This window comes from Artemia sp. Qi Xiang Cuo, chromosome 1 (assembly GCF_049724085.1).
Source record: "Artemia sp. Qi Xiang Cuo chromosome 1, ASM4972408v1, whole genome shotgun sequence".
Classification (NCBI taxonomy): Eukaryota; Metazoa; Arthropoda; class Branchiopoda; order Anostraca; family Artemiidae; genus Artemia; species Artemia sp. Qi Xiang Cuo.
In genome coordinates, this window is record NC_142794.1 from 18,943,129 (window position 1) to 18,966,239 (window position 23,111).

At 36.0% G+C, this 23,111-nt stretch overlaps 1 protein-coding gene across 1 annotated transcript in view; it reads right to left on the minus strand.

Moving 5' to 3' along the window:
• LOC148956080 (uncharacterized) overlaps positions 1 to 21,269 on the minus strand; it is an 85,703-nt gene extending 64,434 nt beyond the window's left edge. The window contains exons 1-4 of the mRNA XM_089093957.1: positions 21,198 to 21,269; positions 16,485 to 16,590; positions 8,121 to 8,257; positions 1,138 to 1,338 (exon numbers count right to left, since the gene is read on the minus strand). Coding sequence (XP_088950083.1) covers positions 1,138 to 1,338; positions 8,121 to 8,257; positions 16,485 to 16,590; positions 21,198 to 21,269 — 516 coding nt within the window. The remainder of the gene's footprint in view (positions 1 to 1,137; positions 1,339 to 8,120; positions 8,258 to 16,484; positions 16,591 to 21,197) is intronic.
• Positions 21,270 to 23,111: the final 1,842 nt, after the last annotated feature.

Consider the following 23,111-nt stretch of genomic DNA (forward strand, 5'->3'; position numbering starts at 1 on the left):
CTCTTTTGATTCTTAAAAGTGAACTAGAATTTTCAATTTCCAATCCAATGAACCCTCTGTGAAATTTACACCAGCATCCCTTCTATAACAACCACACATGGCCACAGGGTATAACTTACAACGCCTGCCCCCGGGTCTGGGGGGGGGGGTGTCGACCTTGGAGTTTTTATTATCTGAAGTTTGAACTATTTTTAACAAAATGGCTATCTCAAAATTTTTATCGTATGGGTTTGGGAAAATGGGTGTTGGGGGGGGGGAGGGGGATAGTTACCCTCTGATCTCTTTTGACTCTTAATAAGTGAATTAGAGCTTTCAATTTCCAACCAAATGAGCCCTTTCTGAGATCTATGCGAGCATCCCTTCTATAAGAACTATAAATGCCCCCAGGGTATAACTTACAACACCTGCCCCCGGGCCCTGGGGGGTTGTGTCGACCCCATAGTTTTTGTTTTATGATCTTCGAACTATTTTTACGCAAAATGTCTATCTCAAACTTTTTATTGGATGTATTTGGGGGAAAAGGACATGGGGGGGGGGGGCTAGTTGCCCTCTGATCACTTTTGAGTCTTAAAAAGGCACTAAAACTTCCGATTTCCAATCGAATAAGCCCCCTCTGAACTTTACGCGACGACCCCTTTCATATACAGTGCCTCTGGGGAAAAAATAATAATAAATAATAAAACACTGGAGCCGTATGGTAACGCTATATAGGCAACGCTTTACTATAGGCAGCGCTATAGCGTTGCTTCTGATTGAAACTATAGTTACTGTTCATAAATCAGCAGCCAATTGTAATTCTTCAGTACTTGACAGTTTTTTTTTCAAATTGCCTTTTTATTTTTTGGTTTCTATAGGCTAGGGTTCATTCTGCCCTTAATTGCGGGCAACCATGATATAGAACAATTTGTATTAATTATACCATGATTTAATTTAAACGAGTTTGCTACTCCTTTATAGACCATGGAGCCTTTGTAGGGATCAGTCTGTAATATTTTGTTTTAACTTTTTTTTGACAAATATCTTAAGACATATTTCTTGCTTAGCAAGATGTGACAATAACACATACAATGTCCGCTGATAAGATCCTGTTAAAATTGAATATTAAATGACAATTTGGAAAAATTAAAGCAAACTTACATTAGTCTGCTTTTCTTGAACATTCACGACTTTCTGCTTTGTAAATGGGCCAGGAGCCAAAACACCCTTTTCCTGAACAATCAGAGTGATTGTCGCAATTTCACTAGCATGCACACCTTTACCTTGACTTGAGCCATTCATCTGCTTTTGTGGCTTATTCCAGGTCGATTCCAAATACCAAGCTGTCCCATTCGTTTCCAACTAGTATAAGAAAGTTTTAATTGATCAAACGATATAAAAACTAAAGAAATGTTCAATATTTGATATTGTATTTTTTATTAAGTATTTTATTCAGTTATATTATCAAGCCTAATGTAGATCAACGCTTTGTTTCATTTATTGAAGTATTTTTTTGGCAATTTCATTTATTTATTTTATATAGTCCTCAATTTTGAGGGAAATAAACCAATAGATATATAGCAACTGTGCTAATAGGACCTGATTTAAATATGGTTGACTCACCAGAGAAAGATATTGTTTCCTTGTAAGAAATCGTATAACTCTGACACTTTTTATCCTTTTTAATGGCTTAGTATTTCTCACATAAACACCACACAGGTTTTTAAAAGTGAAATTTTCACTTTTAAAAACTACTTTTCACTTTTTATCCCTCAAAAATATTTCATTTCTTGTCTACATTTGCAGCTCAAAGAAACACAGAAACAAAGCCAGACCAGAAACCAGAAAAAAACACCCCTATCAAGAATATGAAACGCAACATGAAAATTACTAACATACCCTTTGATGATTAAACAAAGCCAGTGGCGTCGTTGAGGGATCAAAGAGGGGGGGGGGGGGAATTTGCCCCTCCCCCAAATAATTCGGAAAAAACTGTAATTTATTAAGTAGCTGTTTAAAAGCTCGTTTTAAGTGTCAATTTTTTATCATCAAGTAAAAATGTGAGCCGAGTCAATGACAAAATTGAAAAATGTTCTATGCTTTCTGTTTCACCACATTTGCTCCAGTCAATTTTTTCCCCTGATATTTAAGGTGCTTCTAAATAGTTCGCGGTAACGTGGTAAGAGCGACCTGGCTCAATATAACCGAAACTCTAAAAAACAGAATTTTAATACTAATATATGCATCAAAAGAATCATATTTTAATGCTGATTTCAAATATATAAGTTTTATCAAGTTTAGTTCTACCCATCAAAAGTTACGCTCCTGAGAAAATGTGTCTTATTTTCGAAAGAAGGGAGAAACACCCCCTAAAAGTCATATAACCTTCATGAAAATCACACCATCAGGTTCAGCCTATCAGAAAACCCTACTGTAGAGGTTTCAAGCTCCTATCTGCAAAAATGTGGAATTTTGTATTTTTGCCAGTAGAGAGATCACGGATGCGTGTTTATTTGTCTGTTTGTTTTTCTTTTCCCTAGGGGTGATCGTATCGACCGATTGGTCCTAAAATATTGCAGGAGGTCTCATTCGAAAGTAAATTTAAAGTTCTAGTGCCCTTTTGAAGTAACAAAAAAAAATGGAGAGTAACTAGGCCCCCTCCCGCGCTCATTTTTTTCCCAAAGCCACCCGATCAAAATTTTGAGATAGCCATTTTGTTCAAAATGGTCGGAAAATATAATAACTATGTCTTTGAGGACGATTAGTCCCCCATAGTCCCCAGGGGAAGGGCTGTAAGTTATGAACTTTCACCACTGTTTACATGGTTCAGGCGAATACCCCCCTACGCGGAAAATACCCCCCCCCCCAGAAAAAAATCCCGTGGAAAATAAGGCTTTCCAAATTTGAGAATTTTATGAGTTTTTTTTTGTGATGGAATTTTGGTACTTGTGTATTATGCGCCACTCACTCAAGTTTACGCTGTGTAAAATTCGAGAACACACCAGTTTTTTTCGTTAGTTTTTTCGTTATTTTAGAAATAAATTTGCGCTATGAATTTGCACATTAGGGAGGGGGGGGGTAAGCATAGCGGGTCTGCATGCAAAATGTGTTTGGTACAATTATTCTGCATATTAGATAGATTGACGAATAAGTGTATTTTAAAGCCAAATATACGGGCATGAATACAGTAAAATAACACAAATGAATAGAGTGAATGGGGGGTGTTTAAACCCCCGGAAAATGCCCCCTCCACGAAAAATACCACACCCCCCACCGAAAGTAAACCCCCTGGAAAATACATCCTCCTTGGAAAATACCCACGCGGAAAATACCCACCCCCCATTTGGAAATTATGGTTTATAAATTTGATACTTTTATTTGAGTTTTTTTTTTTTTCGTTGAAAAGTGCCAAGGAACGGGAAAAAGAGGAATTTACACACCAGAAGTGTCTTAAAAACTTAGAAAAAAACACAAATCCATTGGTGTTGAAAAGACTTCTATATGAACTTCTGCAATTTTTGGCCGTAGCGGGTGCCACATCAAAAAAAAAATTAATAAGAAAAAGATTTAGTCAAACAATCATGAAAATTAAGCTAAACCCCCGGGCAGCAAGAAGTTTAAGAAGGTTTGGCTATCCTTCGAAAGCATAGTTGGTTTTGAGGTCCAACAAATTATAATTTATTTAAGGTTTTATGGACAAAAGTATTGTAAAATTTTACGAGTTTGTTTTTCTTATCTTCTAAGTGTAAAACGACCACAAATCACCATTAACAAATAAATGAAACCCAAAACTAACAGAAATTAGAATAGATAGCCTAGTCAAACTCAAAACGAGCAAAAAGTAAAAGGAGTATGACTGACAACACCCATGTCTTCTTCAGACCAGATATACTTCATACTTCTTTCGGGGGTTATTTTCCGGGGGGGGGGTTATTTTCCACGGGAGGGTATGTTCCACAGGGGGTATTTTCCGGGGGAGGGGTATTTTCCGGGGGGTATTCGCCGGGGGGGGGGGGGTAAATGCCGGCCACCTGTTTACATATAGTATTGGTTATTGGGAAGTATACAGACATTTTTAGGGGGATTTTTTCTGGTAGTGGGGGGGGGGGGGTGGGAGTTGGTTGGAGGTTACTTAGGAGGATCTTTCCATGGAGGAAGGGTAATTTCTATGAAGGGGGCACCGGGTTTCTTAGCATTATTTAAAAAAACGATCAGAAATTTAAAAAAAAACAAGTTTTTCAACTGAAAGTAAGGAGCACTTCAAAACTTAAAACGAACAGAAATTATTACGTATATGATTGGGTTTGCCCCCTACTAAATACCTGGCTCTTTACGCTAATTTCTTTTAGTACTTTCAAACGAGCTATTTATTCTAATTAACGGCCTTTGTGATTAATGGTTCATTCTTAAAGAATTGGAACAAAATTTGAACTTTAGCGTACAGAGCGAGGTATTGACTAGGGGGCGAAACCCCTAATATACTTACGAAAAATGTAAGAATTTAGAAGTTCGTTACGGTATATTTATTACTAATCATTCTAACAATTTGTTTGTAAATAAAATTAAACAACTCTCGAGAAAGCCATTTAACCAAAAAAAAGTAAAATTAATATGCAAATTTCGTTTTAATTATTCATGTACGGTGAGCCAAAATCGAACGTGTATTAGTTGAAAAGCACTTAGAAATTAAGTAAAAAAAAACAAGTTTTTTGACCGAAAGTGAGTAGTAATACTAAAGAATAAAACAAACAGAAATTATTCCGTATATGAAAGCGGGTGTCCCCTCCTCAATGCCTCGCTCTTTAGGCTAAAGTTTGAATCAGTCTCACAACTTTATTTTTTAAAACAATAAAAAACTTTAGCGTAAAGAGCGAGGCTTTGAGGAGGGGACAGCCCCTTTGATATACGGAATAATTTCTGTTCTTTTTAAGTATTAATTTCGCTCCTTTCTTTCAGTTAAAAAAACTTGTTTTTTTTATCAATACTTCCTAAAATCTATCAATTCAAGATTAGATTCTCTTTTTTTAAAACTTTCAAAAATGGAAATGAATACACCCTCTATCTCTGCAAATAGTACAGAAATGGAATCATTGAAGAATAAAAAGGTTGATGATATACAATGAATATGATTTTCTGAATAAAAAAATCACTGAAAAAGAAAATAAGAGTTAGTACTTTTTATACTGATGTTCGTGCTATAACTAGATGGGTGAAATCGGTTGTAGTTTGGTCACAGAATATGGTAGAGGGGGGTACGCTCCAAGAATAATTTAATTGTTTTAATTTTTATTTCCAGTACTTAACAGAAACTCCGATTCTATGATTTGTCATTGAAATGCCTAATAACTGCAGATGACGTCCTATTCCTTACGTTTCGGATTCACATAATAACCCATAAATGTGGAACTGCCACTATGTATAATACCGTACTGACTTCTAGCTATTTTTGCTTTTCTAAATATTTCTTTTAACCAGCTCCAAAAAAATTGACATAAATGCATTTCAGACAACGTCAGCGCTACTTATGGGACATTTATCTCTGCATCAGCATGCTATACGAAATGTCTGATGAAAATAGAATAAAGTGCATTTAAACAATATATGTATATTTTTCTCACAATTTCGAAGTTTTGTGTTCACGTATAAGCGGTACCAACCCTTTCTCTTTTTCTATTTTTATCAGTTTTATCATGCAGCAATGGGAGATTTAGCTTTGCTTGTGAAGGGAATTATAGACATAAAAACAATATTCAGCGTAACCCCCTTCCAGAAAATGTGTACCCCCATACCCCGATTTACACAAGAAAAACTTTTGTGTAATTTTTATAGAATTCGTTTTTTTTTTAACTAAAATACAAAGGGGGAGGTAATTTTCAAACTCTAGGAGTAAATTTTCCCTTCCAATTGGCATTTCTGGCGTTTTTTTTATTAATTTAATGCTTCTGCCGCAATGATGCCAAGATTGTTCAGATCTTCTGGACATTTTCTGTCAAACAATGCCCAACGGATAAGTTAATAGTTCTTACCGTACTTTATTTTTTGAATACTTTCAAATTTGAAATACGGTCGCTATTTAATTTTGGGGAATATGGCACAAAATAAGTTAAACAATCTGTGGGAATACTTTGACTTATCCTATATCTTGGCTTAGACGGAGCTATAGCGCTGCCTATAATTTTTGTCTCGGCTTTATGTAGCCCGCTGATATCAATGCTATTTATTAACATAAATCGGTGAGCCCACAAAAAAACCAATTTAATAAAAAGTTATGAATAATATTTCAATAAATCACAAATATTAAAAATTTAGTACACCAAATTAAATCTTACAGAGTCAAAATCCATTCAAAATTACGAGCAAAGGAAAAGCACGATACAAGGGTCTATTAGATTAGAACTTGGCTCAATTATGAGATTCAGCATCCTGGGCCAAGCGTGAGGGTTGGGGGAAGTGGAGGGGGGATATGTACTGAAGCGTAAGTGGTGAATCTGGCTGAAAAAAGCCGAGTGTATACGACATTCACCTTCGCCCACACGAAAGCTTGTTTACGCTATACTCAGTCGTCTGCAACAGCTCATTACTGACAATTTTAGTAAAAGCCAAGCACAAGCACATACATTTATTATTGTTTAATATATGTTTATTGTTTATAATGTATTGCGTAAGGTTTTTAAATTCACAAAGTAGCGTGCTTGCTAAATATTTTGTTGAAATTTTTCTTCAATATAGCACTCCCTCTTGCCCCCCCCCCCCCAACAAAATACTGTAGCTACGCCCCTGAACAAAGCATATCAAAACTCCTAACACCCCCAAGATATTCCCCTAAAAACACCAAAAAATCTCGAAGCACAGAGACAAGTAACAAATTATGCCGGGGATAAGTCTAAAAAAGGCTTATTTTACCGCATTTCTTAGACTAAATCATAAGGCAGAAATTACAAGATAGCCTATATCAAATATAGAATTTTCTTATTAATCTTCACGTATTATTAATTTTTTTTCAAAATTATTACTCAAAAGCAGATGCAAATAAAAATTTAGGAGTAATTACACGCATTTGACCCCCCAAAATCCGAAATGGCGTCTAATAAATAACTTAGCAAAAACAAAACCTCTATAATCAAATTGAAGCCCACCATATTTTTTTTTTTTACTAAAACACACTGTACAATCAACTCAATTCTAAAAAGGCGAGGCTATTTCGACCTCCCTAAAAATTGGCCGTAAATATGATTTAATGAGACTTTACAGCAAAAATTGAACTGCACAAAAATAATAGAATAGAAGTGAATCGCAAGTTTTTGCCTTTGATGATACAGTGGACTGATCTCTGCTTGGCGGATATTCGAGGTGGGGATTTGGTCCAACTGAGGCACATCCGACATAAGCAGTCAAAGAACTTCTTTGATCCTTACGCTACACTAGATTAACTTTGAGGAGTACATTTTTATGAGGGACATACTTCCATATAACACTATAATGAAGAACATCAATATGCTACAAGCCAAGGAGAAATAAGGGTTCTGGCTGAATGTAAATATAACCTTTGGGAAGGGTATTATTTTGGAGGGGTTCTCAACGCAGTTCAAAATTAAAATATATTATGTGTGTATAAGAGTTTTAAAGGTCAACCAAATTCAAACTTTGCTTCTCAAAAAAAAAAAACACTAAGCGATTTTTTTTCTTAACAAACTGGACTGGTTTGATTTATCGTCAAAGTGTCAGGTGTACTTTGCTGCTCCGCTGTCTATTCACATATAAGTGATTTTAAAACAATACAGGAATTCCATAGCAGCTTACAAACTATCAGATGTCTCCTAAGAATGACAGCTGAGAGCCCGGTGTCACCTCTCTCTTGCATTACTTTTGGCTCATCACACATCAGTTGCCTTCTGTTCAGGGTTTCCACTATTCCCTAATTTTCAGGGATTTTCCCGTAAATATCTGTATCTCACAGAAGAAAAAATTGCTTGGGCCTAGGGGCGCGAAAGATTAAAATCTGGTCCTGGGTAGATAATAAGGGAAATAGGTAGACTGCACTGATATCGTTCAGGACTAAGAATTTATAGCACTTACACCAAGAGAATTAATATCATACAATAAAGCAGATCATAAGGCATAAAAAAGGAGTAAAAAATAATTACATTCAAAGATGGACCAGTAGCAGACAGTTCAGTAGGAATTTTGGGAGATACTTTGGCCAGAGGTGAATCTCGCATCATTTTCAAAAATTCTCTCGTGTATTTCTTTACACCCAGTGGATTTACAGGACTCCATTGACCTTAAAAAATACATAGCAAATATAGCTCCTTCAAAAATAGGCATTAAACAACTATCCATCTGTATGGGCATTTAGATGAGTAATCATTTATTAATCATCGATGTTTTTGTTTAATTTTTTTTGATGGTTCAGGTGGATAAAACATAATTGCACAACTCTAGAAACTCTTAGTGTTGATTTTAATCCGACGCCATTAGGTATTTAAGGACTTTTTTTCCAAATTCCTATAAATTTGTTTTCAAAATAACATTTTACTATCAAGACTAATAGAGATAATGGCTATCATTCATAAAATTAGCTACAAATAACAATTTGTTCCCACTAGCAAGATTTTTTTCAAAATCGTTTTGAATTTTTTCTTACTATGAGCCGTTCATTTCGGAATTGAATTCCAATCGCAACTAGAAGTTATTTTGATAAAAATCGCTTTTTATATTTAATAGCCCTTAGAGATTGTTTGCTTAGGTTCTGGTTTCATCAGGAAGCAAACACTTATTTCTCCTGTGGCGATGCAGTGGGATTGATCTCTGCTTGATAATACGGGATACGTAGCTCAATCTCAGCTGCCACAAGCAACCACGATCCGCAGGGCACGGAATTTGGTTCTGGTAACGAGGTAATCCAAACAAGAAGAAGAAGAAACCCTTATATAAATATTGATTAGAATATAAATTGTGTACACATAGGGTATATCCAGTGTCTAGGTCTAGGTCTACGCAGCTCCACCAAAGACTATGGGCTGCACAAAAGATAATTGAAAACTGATAAAGAGGCTCAAGTCCTTCCCTAATAAAAAAGCAATACAACGCCATCTGCTTTTGACCTTCCGGTGAGACGAACTACAACACTGCCTTTTGCGTTTTCTTTCGTATGTAGCATGTGTTAAAGTGTTTAATATGCCTCCAATAGGGGCTCTCTTGTGTCTTTAAAAATAATTTAAAGTGTTATTTAGTCAAATATCCAAAAGGTATTGCTAATTTACATTTAGTGAAGCTTTACATTTATTTACTTATTACTTCGAATAAAAACTTTTTTTTTATTTATGTGGAGCGGTTGTATGGCTGGGGAGGAGGGGAGGTGCCCAAGTGCTAAAATTAATTGTTTTCATTTATTAAGGAGGCGTGTGGTTGAATCAGAGAATGAAGGGGGAGCTGCACTTCATGTTAGTAAAGAATCTTCTATTCTATTGGGTCTCAACGTGTCTTTTGCAAAAGAGTGGTGTGTTTAAGTCTGTTTCCTCTACTTGTTTTTCAACAAATAAGCCCGATTGAACCTTGACTCTAGTTTTACCCAGCCCTATCACAAAGTTAATTTAAGAAACCTAAAAAAATATTAATTTTTTCATTTTGAATCCTTGTCCCCTTTTGATTTAAACTGACGTCAGGATGTAAGGACTCTTTTGCCGAAAACGTATGAGAGGTAAGAATAATGACAAAGCCACACTGTTTTTCCATCATACAAAATATAAAAAGTTAATGAGGAATTTCTGAAAACACTGATTATAATACAACCAAAGCAAAAGTTTCGTCTTTATGAATAATAGCAGTCCTCAGTGAAATATAATAAAACAAAATTCGTTTTAAATGTTTTCACTGTTTTTACTTTCATAAATAAAAAATTATCCAAACTTTAAGGGAAAAATATCAGTACAAGTCAATTAAACTGACAATCCACGGTCATTCGTTTTTTGTTTTTTCAGTAAAGCGCAAATTATGTTCTAGTTTTGAGAAGACATGGGGGTTATCAACCCTACTCATGTTAGTAATTTCTGCTCGTTTTGAATTTGACTCGGCTATTTATTTTAATGTCTGGTTGTTTTGAGTTTCATTTATTTATTGATAGTGATTTGTGGTAATTTTACACTTGGAATATTGTTTGACTTTATTTCTGCTCATCATCGGCTTAATGGAGCTCTTTACTTTTCTTTGAAAAACCCGATTTGTGGAACGTTTTCTAAATTAATCACAGTAAAAAATAAGACTTTGCACACGAGAAAACACCTAAATTCTAACAAAAAATCAGTACGAATAAAATAAAAAAACCTTCTTTGTTAACGTACAACGGCTTCACGGACGCGGTATACCGCTTTTTAATTTCTTTTGATACTTGAGATGTAGACAAGGGGTTTTCTGACCTACTTGATTCATTTTCTGTCTCTATATCTTGTTCAAAATTTATTTATTGTGGTGATGAGTTTTTCAATTCACTTCAGTGTTTTTCAAACTTTAAGGAATATCAGTACAAGTCAATTAAACTGACAATCCAGGGTCATTCGTTTTTTGTTTTTTCAGTAAAGCGCAAATTATGTTCTAGTTTTGAGAAGACATGGGGGTTATCAACCCTACTCATGTTAGTAATTTCTGCTCGTTTTGAATTTGACTCGGCTATTTATTTTAATGTCTGGTTGTTTTGAGTTTCATTTATTTATTGATAGTGATTTGTGGTAATTTTACACTTGGAATATTGTTTGACTTTATTTCTGCTCATCATCGGCTTAATGGAGCTCTTTACTTTTCTTTGAAGAACCTGATTTGTGGAAAACGTTTTCTAAATTAATCACAGTAAAAAATAAGACTTTGCACACGAGAAAACACCTAAATTCTAACAAAAAATCAGTAGGAATAAAATAAAAAACCTTCTTTGTTAACGTACAACGGCTTCACGGACGCGGTATACCGCTTTTTAATTTCTTTTGATACTTGAGATGTAGACAAGGGGTTTTCTGACTTACTTGATTCATTTTCTGTCTCTATATCTAGTTCAAAATTTATTTATTGTGGTGATGAGTTTTTCAATTCACTTCAGTGTTTTTCAAACTTTAAGAAATATCAGTACAAGTCAATTAAGCTGACAATCCAGGGTCATTCGTTTTTTGTTTTTTCAGTAAAGCGCAAATTATGTTCTAGTTTTGAGAAGACATGGGGGTTATCAACCCTACTCATGTTAGTAATTTCTGCTCGTTTTGAATTTGACTCGGCTATTTATTGTAATTTCTGGTTGTTTTGAGTTTCATTTATTTATTGATAGTAATTTGTGGTAGTTTTACACTTGGAATATTGTTTGACTTTATTTCTGCTCATCATCGGCTTAATGGAGCTCTTTACTTTTCTTTGAAAAACCCACTTTGTGGAACGTTTTCTAAATTAATCAGAGTAAAAAATAAGACTTTACACACGAGAAAACACCTTAATTCTAACCAAAAATCAGTACGAATAAAATAAAAAACCTTCTTTGTTAACGTCCAACGGCTTCACGGACGCGGTATACCGCTTTTTAATTTCTTTTGATACTTGAGATGTAGACAAGGGGTTTTCTGACTTACTTGATTCATTTTCTGTCTCTATATCTAGTTCAAAATTTATTTATTGTGGTGATGAGTTTTTCAATTCACTTCAGTGTTTTCAAACTTTAAGGAATATCAGTACAAGTCAATTAAACTGACAATGCATGGTCATTCGTTTTTTGTTTTTTTCAGTAAAGCGCAAATTATGTTCTAGTTTTGAGAAGACATGGGGGTTATCAACCCTACTCATGTTAGTAATTTCTGCTCGTTTTGAATTTGACTCGGCTATTTATTGTAATTTCTGGTTGTTTTGAGTTTCATTTATTTATTGATAGTGATTTGTGGTAGTTTTACACTTGGAATATTGTTTGACTTTATTTCTGCTCATCATCGGCTTAATGGAGCTCTTTACTTTTCTTTGAAAAACCCACTTTGTGGAACGTTTTCTAAATTAATCACAGTAAAAAATAAGACTTTACACACGAGAAAACACCTTAATTCTAACCAAAAATCAGTACGAATAAAATAAAAAACCTTCTTTGTTAACGTACAACGGCTTCACGGACGCGGTATACCGCTTTTTAATTTATTTTGATACTTGAGATGTAGACAAGGGGTTTTCTGACTTACTTGATTCATTTTCTGTCTCTATATCTAGTTCAAAATTTATTTATTGTGGTGATGAGTTTTTCAATTCACTTCAGTGTTTTTCAAACTTTAAGGAATATCAGTACAAGTCAATTAAACTGACAATCCAGGGTCATTCGTTTTTTGTTTTTTCAGTAAAGCGTAAATTATGTTCTAGTTTTGAGAAGACATGGGGGTTATCAACCCTACTCATGTTAGTAATTTCTGCTCGTTTTGAATTTGACTCGGCTATTTATTGTAATTTCTGGTTGTTTTGAGTTTCATTTATTTATTGATAATGATTTGTGGTAGTTTTACACTTGGAATATTGTTTGACTTTATTTCTGCTCATCATCGGCTTAATGGAGCTCTTTACTTTTCTTTGAAAAACCCGCTTTTTGGAACGTTTTCTAAATTAATCACAGTAAAAAATAAGACTTTACACACGAGAAAACACCTTAATTCTAACAAAAAATCAGTACGAATAAAATAAAAAACCTTCTTTGTTAACGTACAACGGCTTCACGGACGCGGTATACCGCTTTTTAATTTCTTTTGATACTTGAGATGTAGACAAGGGGTTTTCTGACTTACTTGATTCATTTTCTGTCTCTATATCTAGTTCCAAATTTATTTATTGTGGTGATGAGTTTTTCAATTCACTTCAGTGTTTTTCAAACTTTAAGGAATAACAAATTGGAAAGCCAAGGAAATATTTACAACATTTAAAACACTGAGGAGTTCTGATAAAGTTATCTGAGTTAAGGTATTGAGGAGTTATGTGCAGAAGAAATGTTGAGAAAATTGTACAGAAGAAATTTGAAAAAGACAGTCAGTCAGTTCAGGGGTCTTTTGACGAGGTGTCTATGTTAACATTCACCCTATTTGCTTCACCCTTCTCCCTTAAATATTTTCAACAAGATGTCGATTCGACAGGTGTCAAAATATCGATGTTCAATCGAGTAGATCTGCAAGAATTGAGGTATGTCAGTCGTCAAGCCTCCCTCCCACTGATTATGTAGCATAGTATTTGCAGGTAGGAACATTTATTAATGAAATTTATAAATAAAAATCTAGATGTTAGTTTCCGTTTTTTTTCTTTACTTTTAGTACTTTGAAAAATGAATGCTACAAAATGTCTTTCAGTATCAAAGTTTTATATGTTAGCTTCGATGTGTATTTTAACTTGACTAAATTGAGGTATCATTGACACCTCAATATTCCTCATTGAGTCTTCATTTTTTTAAGAAGACAAAATTTCTTTTTAGGTAAAACCTCCACCAAACAAAAATACCCCCCCCCCCCGGTGATTGTATAAGTTTCGGAGGGAGCTTACTGGATTGGTAATCAGAAGTTCTAGTGCCCTTTGTAAGATTCAGAGGAACCGAAAAAATCCTGGATTACGACCCTGGTTATATGGATTTATCAATAAAAGAACCTTTCAAAAATCAATTTGTGTTTAATTGACTATAAATTTTTGCATTCTTTTCCGAAAAGTGCCCCTCTACCCTCTTCCCCCTAAAAGAAATAAATAAATTACTAGCTAAGTAAGAACTGTCAAAACTAAATATAAAATATTTTCGCTGTTAAATACGAATGTTTGAGAAGACAATCGAATCAAATTAATTTTATCTGGATACAAGAAGAGGATCACCCCCTCCCCCAATATGGTAAAAAATACTTCATGGGAAAAGTATGGAATAATTACCAAAGAATGCGCTTTTTGACCCAAAAATCTAATCTGAGTCTGAGAATATCTAAAACCTAAGTCTGATGTCTAAGATGAAAAAAGAGATAAACAAGCTAATAGGATGAATAATGGGATAAGATAAAGAATAAAAAGAAGAGATAAAATATCAATAAGCATGAAAATCTAAGATAAAAAATTTAAGTCTGGGAATAAGAAAAGGCCAAATGGGCTTTTCCTTATAAGAAAAAGGCTTGCATACAGTTGATTTAAAAGGGACGGAGCTGTATGTGGGCTCTATCACTTCATTTACAATTTTTTTTTGTCAAGGATTTCACTTTTTTCTTTTAAACTGGGCGAATAAATGGCTTTAGGTAGTTGTGAAGTGATGAGCAGTCTGTCACTGCATATTAAATTACGCCCTCTCCTTTGTACGCCCTTGCCGGCAATTTTGTTTATTACATTTTCAGGAGGGAAAAATAAGCATATTTCATATGTACCAAAACTAAGCTGGATTGGCGAGTACTACTCCACTCCACCCTATACAAAACCATTATTTTTGCCAGTTCTTGCGTAATCTCCACATATACGTATAAGGAATTACATATGTTAGCTAAGTAATTAAATAATAGCGTATCAAATTGAATTTATTATTATTTTTATATGTATAAATATCTTAATTTATCATATAATTTCATATAAGTCTAATCTGGAACTTTCTGCTGCTATTATTATGTTGAATAGTTTTTAGTAATTATATTTAATATTTTATGGTTAATTCTGGCTATTTAGTCAAATTATTCAATAGCTCTTAACAAAATTGTTAAGGTAATACTATTTAATAAATTTGGGATGACTTCGGTAAAGTATTGTTCTGAAATATGGGCGCTCCAAAAGACGGAGGTGAATTTGTCAGATGATTTCCAGAGGAATTGTCTACGGATAGCTTTGGGTACCCGTTTCACTGATCGAAAGTCAAACAAGATGCTGTGCGAAAAATGTCCTTCTATTAAGCTTTTTAGGGCTATAATGAGAGAAAGGTTGAGATGGCTAGAACACGTTCTACCAAAGAGGGACGACATATTTTCGAATATCGTCTTTTTTGGCCAACCATCTAGGGCCAAACGAAAAGCAGGTTGTCCCGGAATGAAGTAAGAGAAGGTCGTAAGGAAGGATTTAATGGAAATTGGAACTTTCTGGGAGAGTGTAAGGAAGGAGGCATTTTAATAGGTTGGGATGATGGAGGAGCACGCGTAGCTGTGTCGGCCTTAGGCGGCTTTGTGCTTCAGTGAGTTGATAGTAGTAGTAGGATCCATCTATTTGAGACACGTAATGACTTGGTCCCTTGAAGCCATGTGCACACGATCCTTGGTAAAATCATGGTCCTATTGAGTGTTGGAAAGCTTGTATTCTGGCACAAACATAAATGTAGTTCTTATAGTACGAACTCTAAACTATGGATACAAAAAAGTCTGGTCCTTAGCAGGGAGGAGGGGGGGGGGCGGTCAAAATATTTTTCCTCGAAAAAAACATTTTTAGGCGCTTTTTAGGGTACAAACTTTCATGTTTCCAGGAGAGGTCCTCTCATCCAGTGGTGGGTTAACCCCCTCCCTCCAGTCCCACCTTAGCAGGGAGAGGGGGTTAAAATGTTTTTCTCGAGAAAAACATTTTTAGGCGCTTGAACACAAGCTTTACCGCTTATGGATTTTGGCTTTTGTAACGCCATTAGACCTGTGGTAGATTCCTCAACCTCAGGCTCACTGCATGTATTTTTTGGGAAACGGGAGTATACATGACAACTAAAAATAAGATGAGCAATTAGATGATAAAGGGAAATGGACACTTACATGCGAGAAACAGTTACAGAAACACATAGAAGGCAGTAAGAGCCTAATAACATTGGAGAAAACTGACAAATTTACAATATTTCAAGGGGAGAAGGATTTCAGCCTGGGTTCCCTATAACTAGGCGTGGCCTCGTGGTACCCCTTCCTTGATTTAATATCTGTCACAAAAAGCATGAGCTTACTCTAAGCTCTATATTTGAGAAAAAAATTCGGAGTAGATACTGTTTCGTGACGAATGGACATCTACTGACTATATAGTGCGAAATTCTCGCTAGGTAGGATAGCCTTAAGTACCCGTTGTATAACGTCATGCAGTTGTTTTCAAAAAGCTGAAAGTTACGAACATTAGCGGATAACATAAATAAATGATTAAGGATGACAGATTGCGAAAGATTATGCATTTTGGCCATCAATTTGAGGCTGATTGACAAGTAAGTTGTCGCAAAATGAGGTCATAAGAAGCTTTGAACAGATAGGGTCGGAGGAGGAACGTGTGCAGCTGTGTTAGCCTAAGGCAGCTTGGTACTACAGCTAGTAGCAGAAGTAGTATATCCAAGCTTCAGCTGCATTACTAAGTTTTATTTTCCATAAAGAATTGTCAGCTCTCGGTAGCCTACCATTAATCAAACACAATTTAAATATTTACACCAAATGAGAGGTGAAAGGCTCCGTCGTGACTGATGTCTGCTAAGTCAATTTTCTGTGCTTTCCTCACGCGAGTAGACTTAAATAGTTTAATTATCCATCTATTTTTAAAGATAATGCAAGCAATTTGAAACTTACACTGTGCAGGATTATTTGACTGGGAAAACCTGGGCTGAACGAATGGCTGACTTTGATTAGTGTATCTAGGATATTGAGGCCGACTCTGAGGAATTGCAGCAGGGAACTAGAAAACAGAGACAATTATTAGCATTCGAAACTACTAGAAAAGAAGAAAAATATGAAGACAAAAAAAATCTTAAATTTTTCTTACTACTATTACAAATAAACCTTTGCTCTACATCACAATTACATCTGCTCCCTTCCATCCCAATCAGTTCAAAACTTCACTCTTGATCCCCAACGAGTTCCAATTTCCATTAAATCCTTTGTCATAGCCTCTCCTCACCCAGTTCAAGGATGACCTGCTTTTCGTCTGGTCCCAGATATATGGCCAAAACAAGCCATCTCTGACTATGCAATATCCATCATCCATTAAGTGTGTCCCGGCCATCTCATACTTTCTTGCATTATAGTCCTATAAATTGGGATTGAACCAAGTTTTCCGAATAGCTTATTACTTGGCATACGGTCAGTCAAACATAGACCTCAAACGATCCTTGGACAATTTATCTGGAGAACATTGAACAAACCTTTCTCGACCTTTCGAAGCACCCATGTTTCAGAGTCATACCTGACCCTTGTCATTACCGTGGCTTCCAATATGCAGACATATAATATCTTCACATTCTTCCAAGGCTTATCCAGCTGCGAAAAAGAATAGCTTGTTATATGGCTATTCTACTTTTCACATCTTCACAGTGAAGTTATTCATTTGATGAAGTTTCTCATTACCTAACCTCACCTTATCACCCTCATTTGTTCCTAGTCTAAAAAACTTAGGTCTTCTTAATATTAATTTTCAACAACCTGGACTCTCAAAACTTTCACAAGTTCATAAATTTTCTAGTACTTTATATCGAAAACAATCAAATTATGTTGATAAAACAAAAAAGATAAAAAAAAACATGAGTAAAAGCAAAAACAAAAGTGATGAAGAGAAAATTGTTAGCATATAAAAACTACTAGAAAAGTAGAAAAATACGAGCACCAAGTCACCCTGGGGCAACACAGCTACGCACGCTTCTCTTCCGCCTCAATCTCTTCAAAGCTTCACTCTTTGCACTCCCCCCCCGCCCCAATTTTTTAAATCTAAAATTATTCCAGTATCGTACACGGATAGGAAATGAAATTATCTTGCGGCAATATAGACTTCTAATACAACAGAGACAAAAAATCGCCGGTTGATAGTAATAACGTTGTGAATGACCTAGGCAAAACTGAGATACAGTATTGTCTAGCGTTATTTTGTACAAAGGTTTCTAGTGGTATACTCCGTTTTGTCGTGCAATACCTCTCAGCTGAATAAATTAACAATACAGTTTTATCCTAAGGGTATGTTGGCGCCTTTTGTGAAAGCAAATTCTCCGGAGGATTAAACTGGACCTTTTCTTACCTGTATAGCCACCATAGCGTACATCTTTCTTGTGTTAATGCTTCATCATTTAAGCAATAAAACCACAACTTTTAACTTGACAGGTGTGTTCTCATATCAACGGGCTTCTGGGAAACACATTAAAGTGCGTTGCATAGTGCGATCTGAAACAGCTGCACGAACCAACTAGCAAGTAGCGTTACCTTGATGGTTGAAAGAATCATTTTTACCTATCCCGGCTTTTTTTAGATTATTACTTGGTAGGATTCATGTGTACGGATTCATAATAATGAGCTTCGCTACGCAGGACATACTGTGAGCCAGGTCACTCGAGCATACAGGAAGTAGTTATAGTCTTTAGTTGTATTCAAAGAAGTCTGAAGCACTTTGAGGTACATTCAGCCCCGAACTTGGTTAACCAGCTGAAAAAATTAGCACCAAGTATCCGTCCATCATTATCCAAATGAAAAAAGGCTGGATTTTCGACAGTTCTCCAAAAGCTACAAGTTCGATAATGTTCCACTTTCCAAAGTGAAATAACTGCAATTTACACAAGACCACTCTATAAGAGTTGGTTACAAACGTTCGCATCCCGAAGAATCAGTCACTGAAATAGCCATTGCTGGGGAGGATGAACTTAAAGCAAGGAAAGATGCTTCTTCCACAGAAGTGGTTGATTTTCTTGTGGTCCGAAAGCCATTGGATCGCGAATCTGTTATTTCTATCGAAAAAATCGAAGGTGTGAAGTCAGTTTAAAAGTTCATATCTCTTCAGTACAAGAGTGTTTTTACTAGCATCGGTGAAGACCGATTGGTGCTACAGAACCAGTTAGTCGAGTTGCTCAAAACCACTTTTTTCGTTGGTGCTACAGAACCAGTTAGTCGAGTTGCTCAAAACCACTTTTTTCTCTGTGATAATTGACGAAACCACTGATCGTACTGTTGATAGGCAGCTTGCTAACATTGTAGTATTTTTTAGCGAGAAAGATCTAAAACTTCATGTTGAAGTATTGGACATGGTTAAGTGAAGTGATGGATCGGCTGAGGGTCTGACTAACCGCATCAAACAAGTCATTGAAAAAAACTCGATTCCCTGGCAAAATATTGTTGGATTTTGTGCAGATACAACTAACGTCATCTTTGGAGCCAACAGATCTGCTTCAACACTTATGAAAGGCATGATGCCCTACATCTTGAATGTGAAATGCTCATGCCATCTTATTCACTTATGTTCATCCTATGCATGCTTGTCACTTCCCAAGACACTAGAAGACTTGGCGCAAAATATCTATGCCCACTTTTCCAGAAGTCCTTCCAGGCGAGATAAGTATGCCGAATTTCAGGAATTCTTTCGATGCGATGCACACCGAATTCTTGCTCCGGGACAGACCCGTTGGTTATCCCTTCAGGCCTGCGTAAAGAGACTTATTGAGCAACGGGTTGCTCTTTTTCAGTATTTCGTGGAAACCACGTTTGACGACCCAACTGCAACAAATGACCTTATCTTGTCGACATTACAAAGCAAGTTGACAAAGCCATACCTTGAATTTATGGACTACTCTCTTGGCCTCTCCAACGAATTCAATAGTTTTTCAATCCGAGCTCCCACTTCTTCACTCCCTAAAGGCAAGTGTCAGCAAACTTGTGAATGATGTTGCGTCTAACTTCATGAAACTGGACTATATTCGCAGTGTTGGTTCGTTTACCGAACTGAATCCTTACCTTTCAAGTGACTAACTGCCTTTAAACCAAACATGTGTGGGAATAGCTGCAACCGACTCCATGCAAGAACTCGAAGATGCTCAAGAGCCAAGTGATAACATTGATCTCTTTTACCAGTCGTGTCGAAAATACTATATTGTCCTAATCAAGCAGATCAAAGACCGGTTCAAGTTTGAAGACGAAATTATGACATTTTGGCTTTAGTTGAACCAAGGAATGCAAGAAATTTGAAGCCAAAATCTCTAAGGCCACTATTTGTGAGATTTCCTATTCTAACAGAAAAGTGTTCGCTCCAGAAAACGGACGAAGAATGGAGGTCACAAGTAATGACTGATGTCACTGAACTTCATTTGGGAGATGCCCAAGTTAAAGACCTGTCAGTTGAGCAGTACTGGAAGAAGATACTTGGTCTGAAGACTCGTAAGGCGAAATCAGGTACCCGGAACTGCGGGAGTGCATATCGCTGATCTTCTCGTTACATTTTAACAACGTTCCAGCTGAACGTTTGTTCAGCCTCCTGAAATTGATCAAAACAGACATCCGAAATAGTCTCGATAATATCACCCTAGTCTCACTTATTCGAGTCAATTACTGGCTGAAAAACGAAGATAAAACTTCATCAACTGTCAGCATACCGAAAGCTGTCGCTGGCTTCAAGACCAAGGCAAACGGTACGTGCGATGAAGTGCTGGAGATGACACTTATTTGAAGTGTAAAAGATGTTATATGTTATCATTATCTGAAGTAAAAAAAAACAGTTTGATGCTGTGCTGTTTGTTTCGAGTAAATCTGTCTGATATCTAGTGCAAAATATCCTTTTTTCTAGGGAGAAAAATAGGGAGAAATCAGACCTAATCACGACGAATTTTAGGGAAAACCGGTATGAAAATTGGGAAAATTGAAATAGAAAAGTGGAAGCCCTGGGATTAACCTTGTAAGATGATTTTCGAGGGGAGGGGTGTAACTATGAAACTTGAAACAAATAAAGTAGAAGAAGAAAAGAAGAAGAAGAAGAAAGAAGAAAAAAGAAGAAAAAAGAAGAACAAATAAACTAGAAGAAGAATAAAAGGAGAGGGAAAGTAACAATCATATGTGAACTACAATGACCAGGGAGGGGATGAACAAGTGCTTTAGCGGAGGAAGCGCGTGACTTCTTAAATCCATGAAAAGCTGTACTTTTAGGCCTAAGCTTCTAAGAAGTCTACGCCTACGCAGAAGAAGACGCTAACATTGATTAGCTTGAGGTTGGTAATGCCAATATTTCCCTCTCTGAAAGGGAAGAATGTCAATATTCATTTCTATTCATAATTATTCCTGATTATCTAAAAAAAAAAAAAATCCTAATTGTACAGCAAAATGTACAGCCGGTACAATGTACTCTCATTATATGAGTCATAGTTTGAGAAACAAAAAAAAAGTTAGGCTGATAACCCGTCTCAGAAGCATTCTGATTAATCTTTACTTTGAGCACTTAATTTCTTTTTTTGGCGCATCCCCCATAGTTTAGAATTAAGATTATGACCATACGTTAGTGAGAAGCGAAAAATGTATAAAGCAATCTAAGAACAAGGGTCTCACCTGATGTTGTTGAGGAATCAGCTGTTGAGGAATCAGCTGAGGGTACGAGTTCGGGTAGGATAAGTACACCATCTAAATAAAAAAAGGAAATAAGGCACCTTTTAAAGACCTGCAAATCTCCCAAATTGTTTATTATTGCCACTATTAGAAGAAAAAACAATTTCAGTTCTTAGTAAAGAGCCAGTATTGATGGCGAGGAATGTGGTGGTAAAAAAACAATGTCCAATAAACAAGCCCCTATCCAACCATTTCTGAAAGAAAAATTAGAAATAACGTGCGTGAAAGTTTCTAAATGCTTTTGAGAAATTGGAAGGCGGAATGAAATCATCGATCCAGCGTGCTCAATTTGGGAGAAGGGTATAAATTACAAAAAAAAGAGCACAATATGACTTTTGATTAAATTTCATGCAATAGAAATTAAAATCTAAAAAAAACAAAAAAATGCTAACTACAAAAGAAGCCGCATAAAAATATCTAGCCTTTAAGAAGAAGAAGAAGAAAGTGGAACTACTGGATGGAATCCGTCTAACTAAATAGATTTATCTATTATCAGTAAACAGTCTTCCTTCTTGCACATAATCCAAAAATATGAATACATTTAATGAAAGTAACTCCGGATCATAGGCAGCGCACCAGCGCTGCCTAAGTAAAGAACGATGTGAGCACAATGTTTTTGTTTTTTTTTCTTCAGCCGGGCACTTCGTATCGAAAGATTTGTCGTAGAAACTTCAAAATGGGCTCATTCGATTGGAAATTGTAATGGCTAGTTCCCTTTTTAATAATCGAAAGTGATTGGAGGGCAACTAGCCCCCCCCCCACGCCCCTCATTTCCCCAAACACAGCCAATCAAAATTTTGAGATAGCCATTTGGTTGAGTGTAGTTGTTTTCCAGATAGAAAATATGTTTTTGAGTAGGACACTCCCCAAAAACCCACGGGTCAAGGGTTTCAACTTTTTGCCAAAGGGCATTTAAAAGTAAGACTATCTCTACGCTTTATTTATTATTTTTCCCCTTAAAGCTGGACACCTTATATGGAACGGGCCGTCAAAGAGACTTAGAAAAGGATTTATTCGATTGCAGCTCGAGAGTTCTAGGGCCTCTTTTAAGATTTAACAGTGACTGGAGGGCAACTATCCCCCCCCTCCACGCCCATCATCCAAAGATAGCCATTTTGTTCAGCGTAGTTGATTTCCAGATAGAAAATATGTTTTTGAGGAGGACACTCCCCCACAACCCTCAGGGCAAGGGTTTTAAGTTATGCCTTGGGGGCATACAAGGTTTTTATAGAAGGCGGTGTCGTGGAAACTTCAAAAAAGGCTCATTCGACTGGGAATTGAAAGGGCTAGAGCCCTTTCTAATAGTCAAAAGTGATTGTAGGGCAACTAGCCCCCCCCCCACGCCCATCATTTCCCCAAACACATCCAATCAAAATTTTGAGATAGCCATTTCGTTAAGTGTAGTTGATTTCCGGATAGAAAATATGTTTTTGAGGAGGACACTCCCCCACAACCCTAGGGGCAAGGGTTTGAAGTTATACCCTGGGGGCATATAAGAGCGATGTTGGCACAATGTACTATTTTTTTTTTCTTTTAGAGCTGGGCACTTCATATGGAAGGGGTCTTCGTAGAAACTTCAAAATAATGTAAAAAATGATAAGATAATATAAATGAGGGAAGTTCAACTGACAGCAACACCAGCGAAGAAGAAGAAGGATAAAAAGGAGAATTTTTTCTATCGATGATAGCCTACCTCATACATAGTAAGAAGTATTAAAAACAATTATACAATTTCATAATAATAAACAATAGAAAAATGGTATATCAGTTAGTTTGTGACAAAGAACTCTGATTAAAAAGTGACCCCGTCTAGTATAAAAAATAAGGACCTTGGAGACTAATTTTTAAGATATAGTT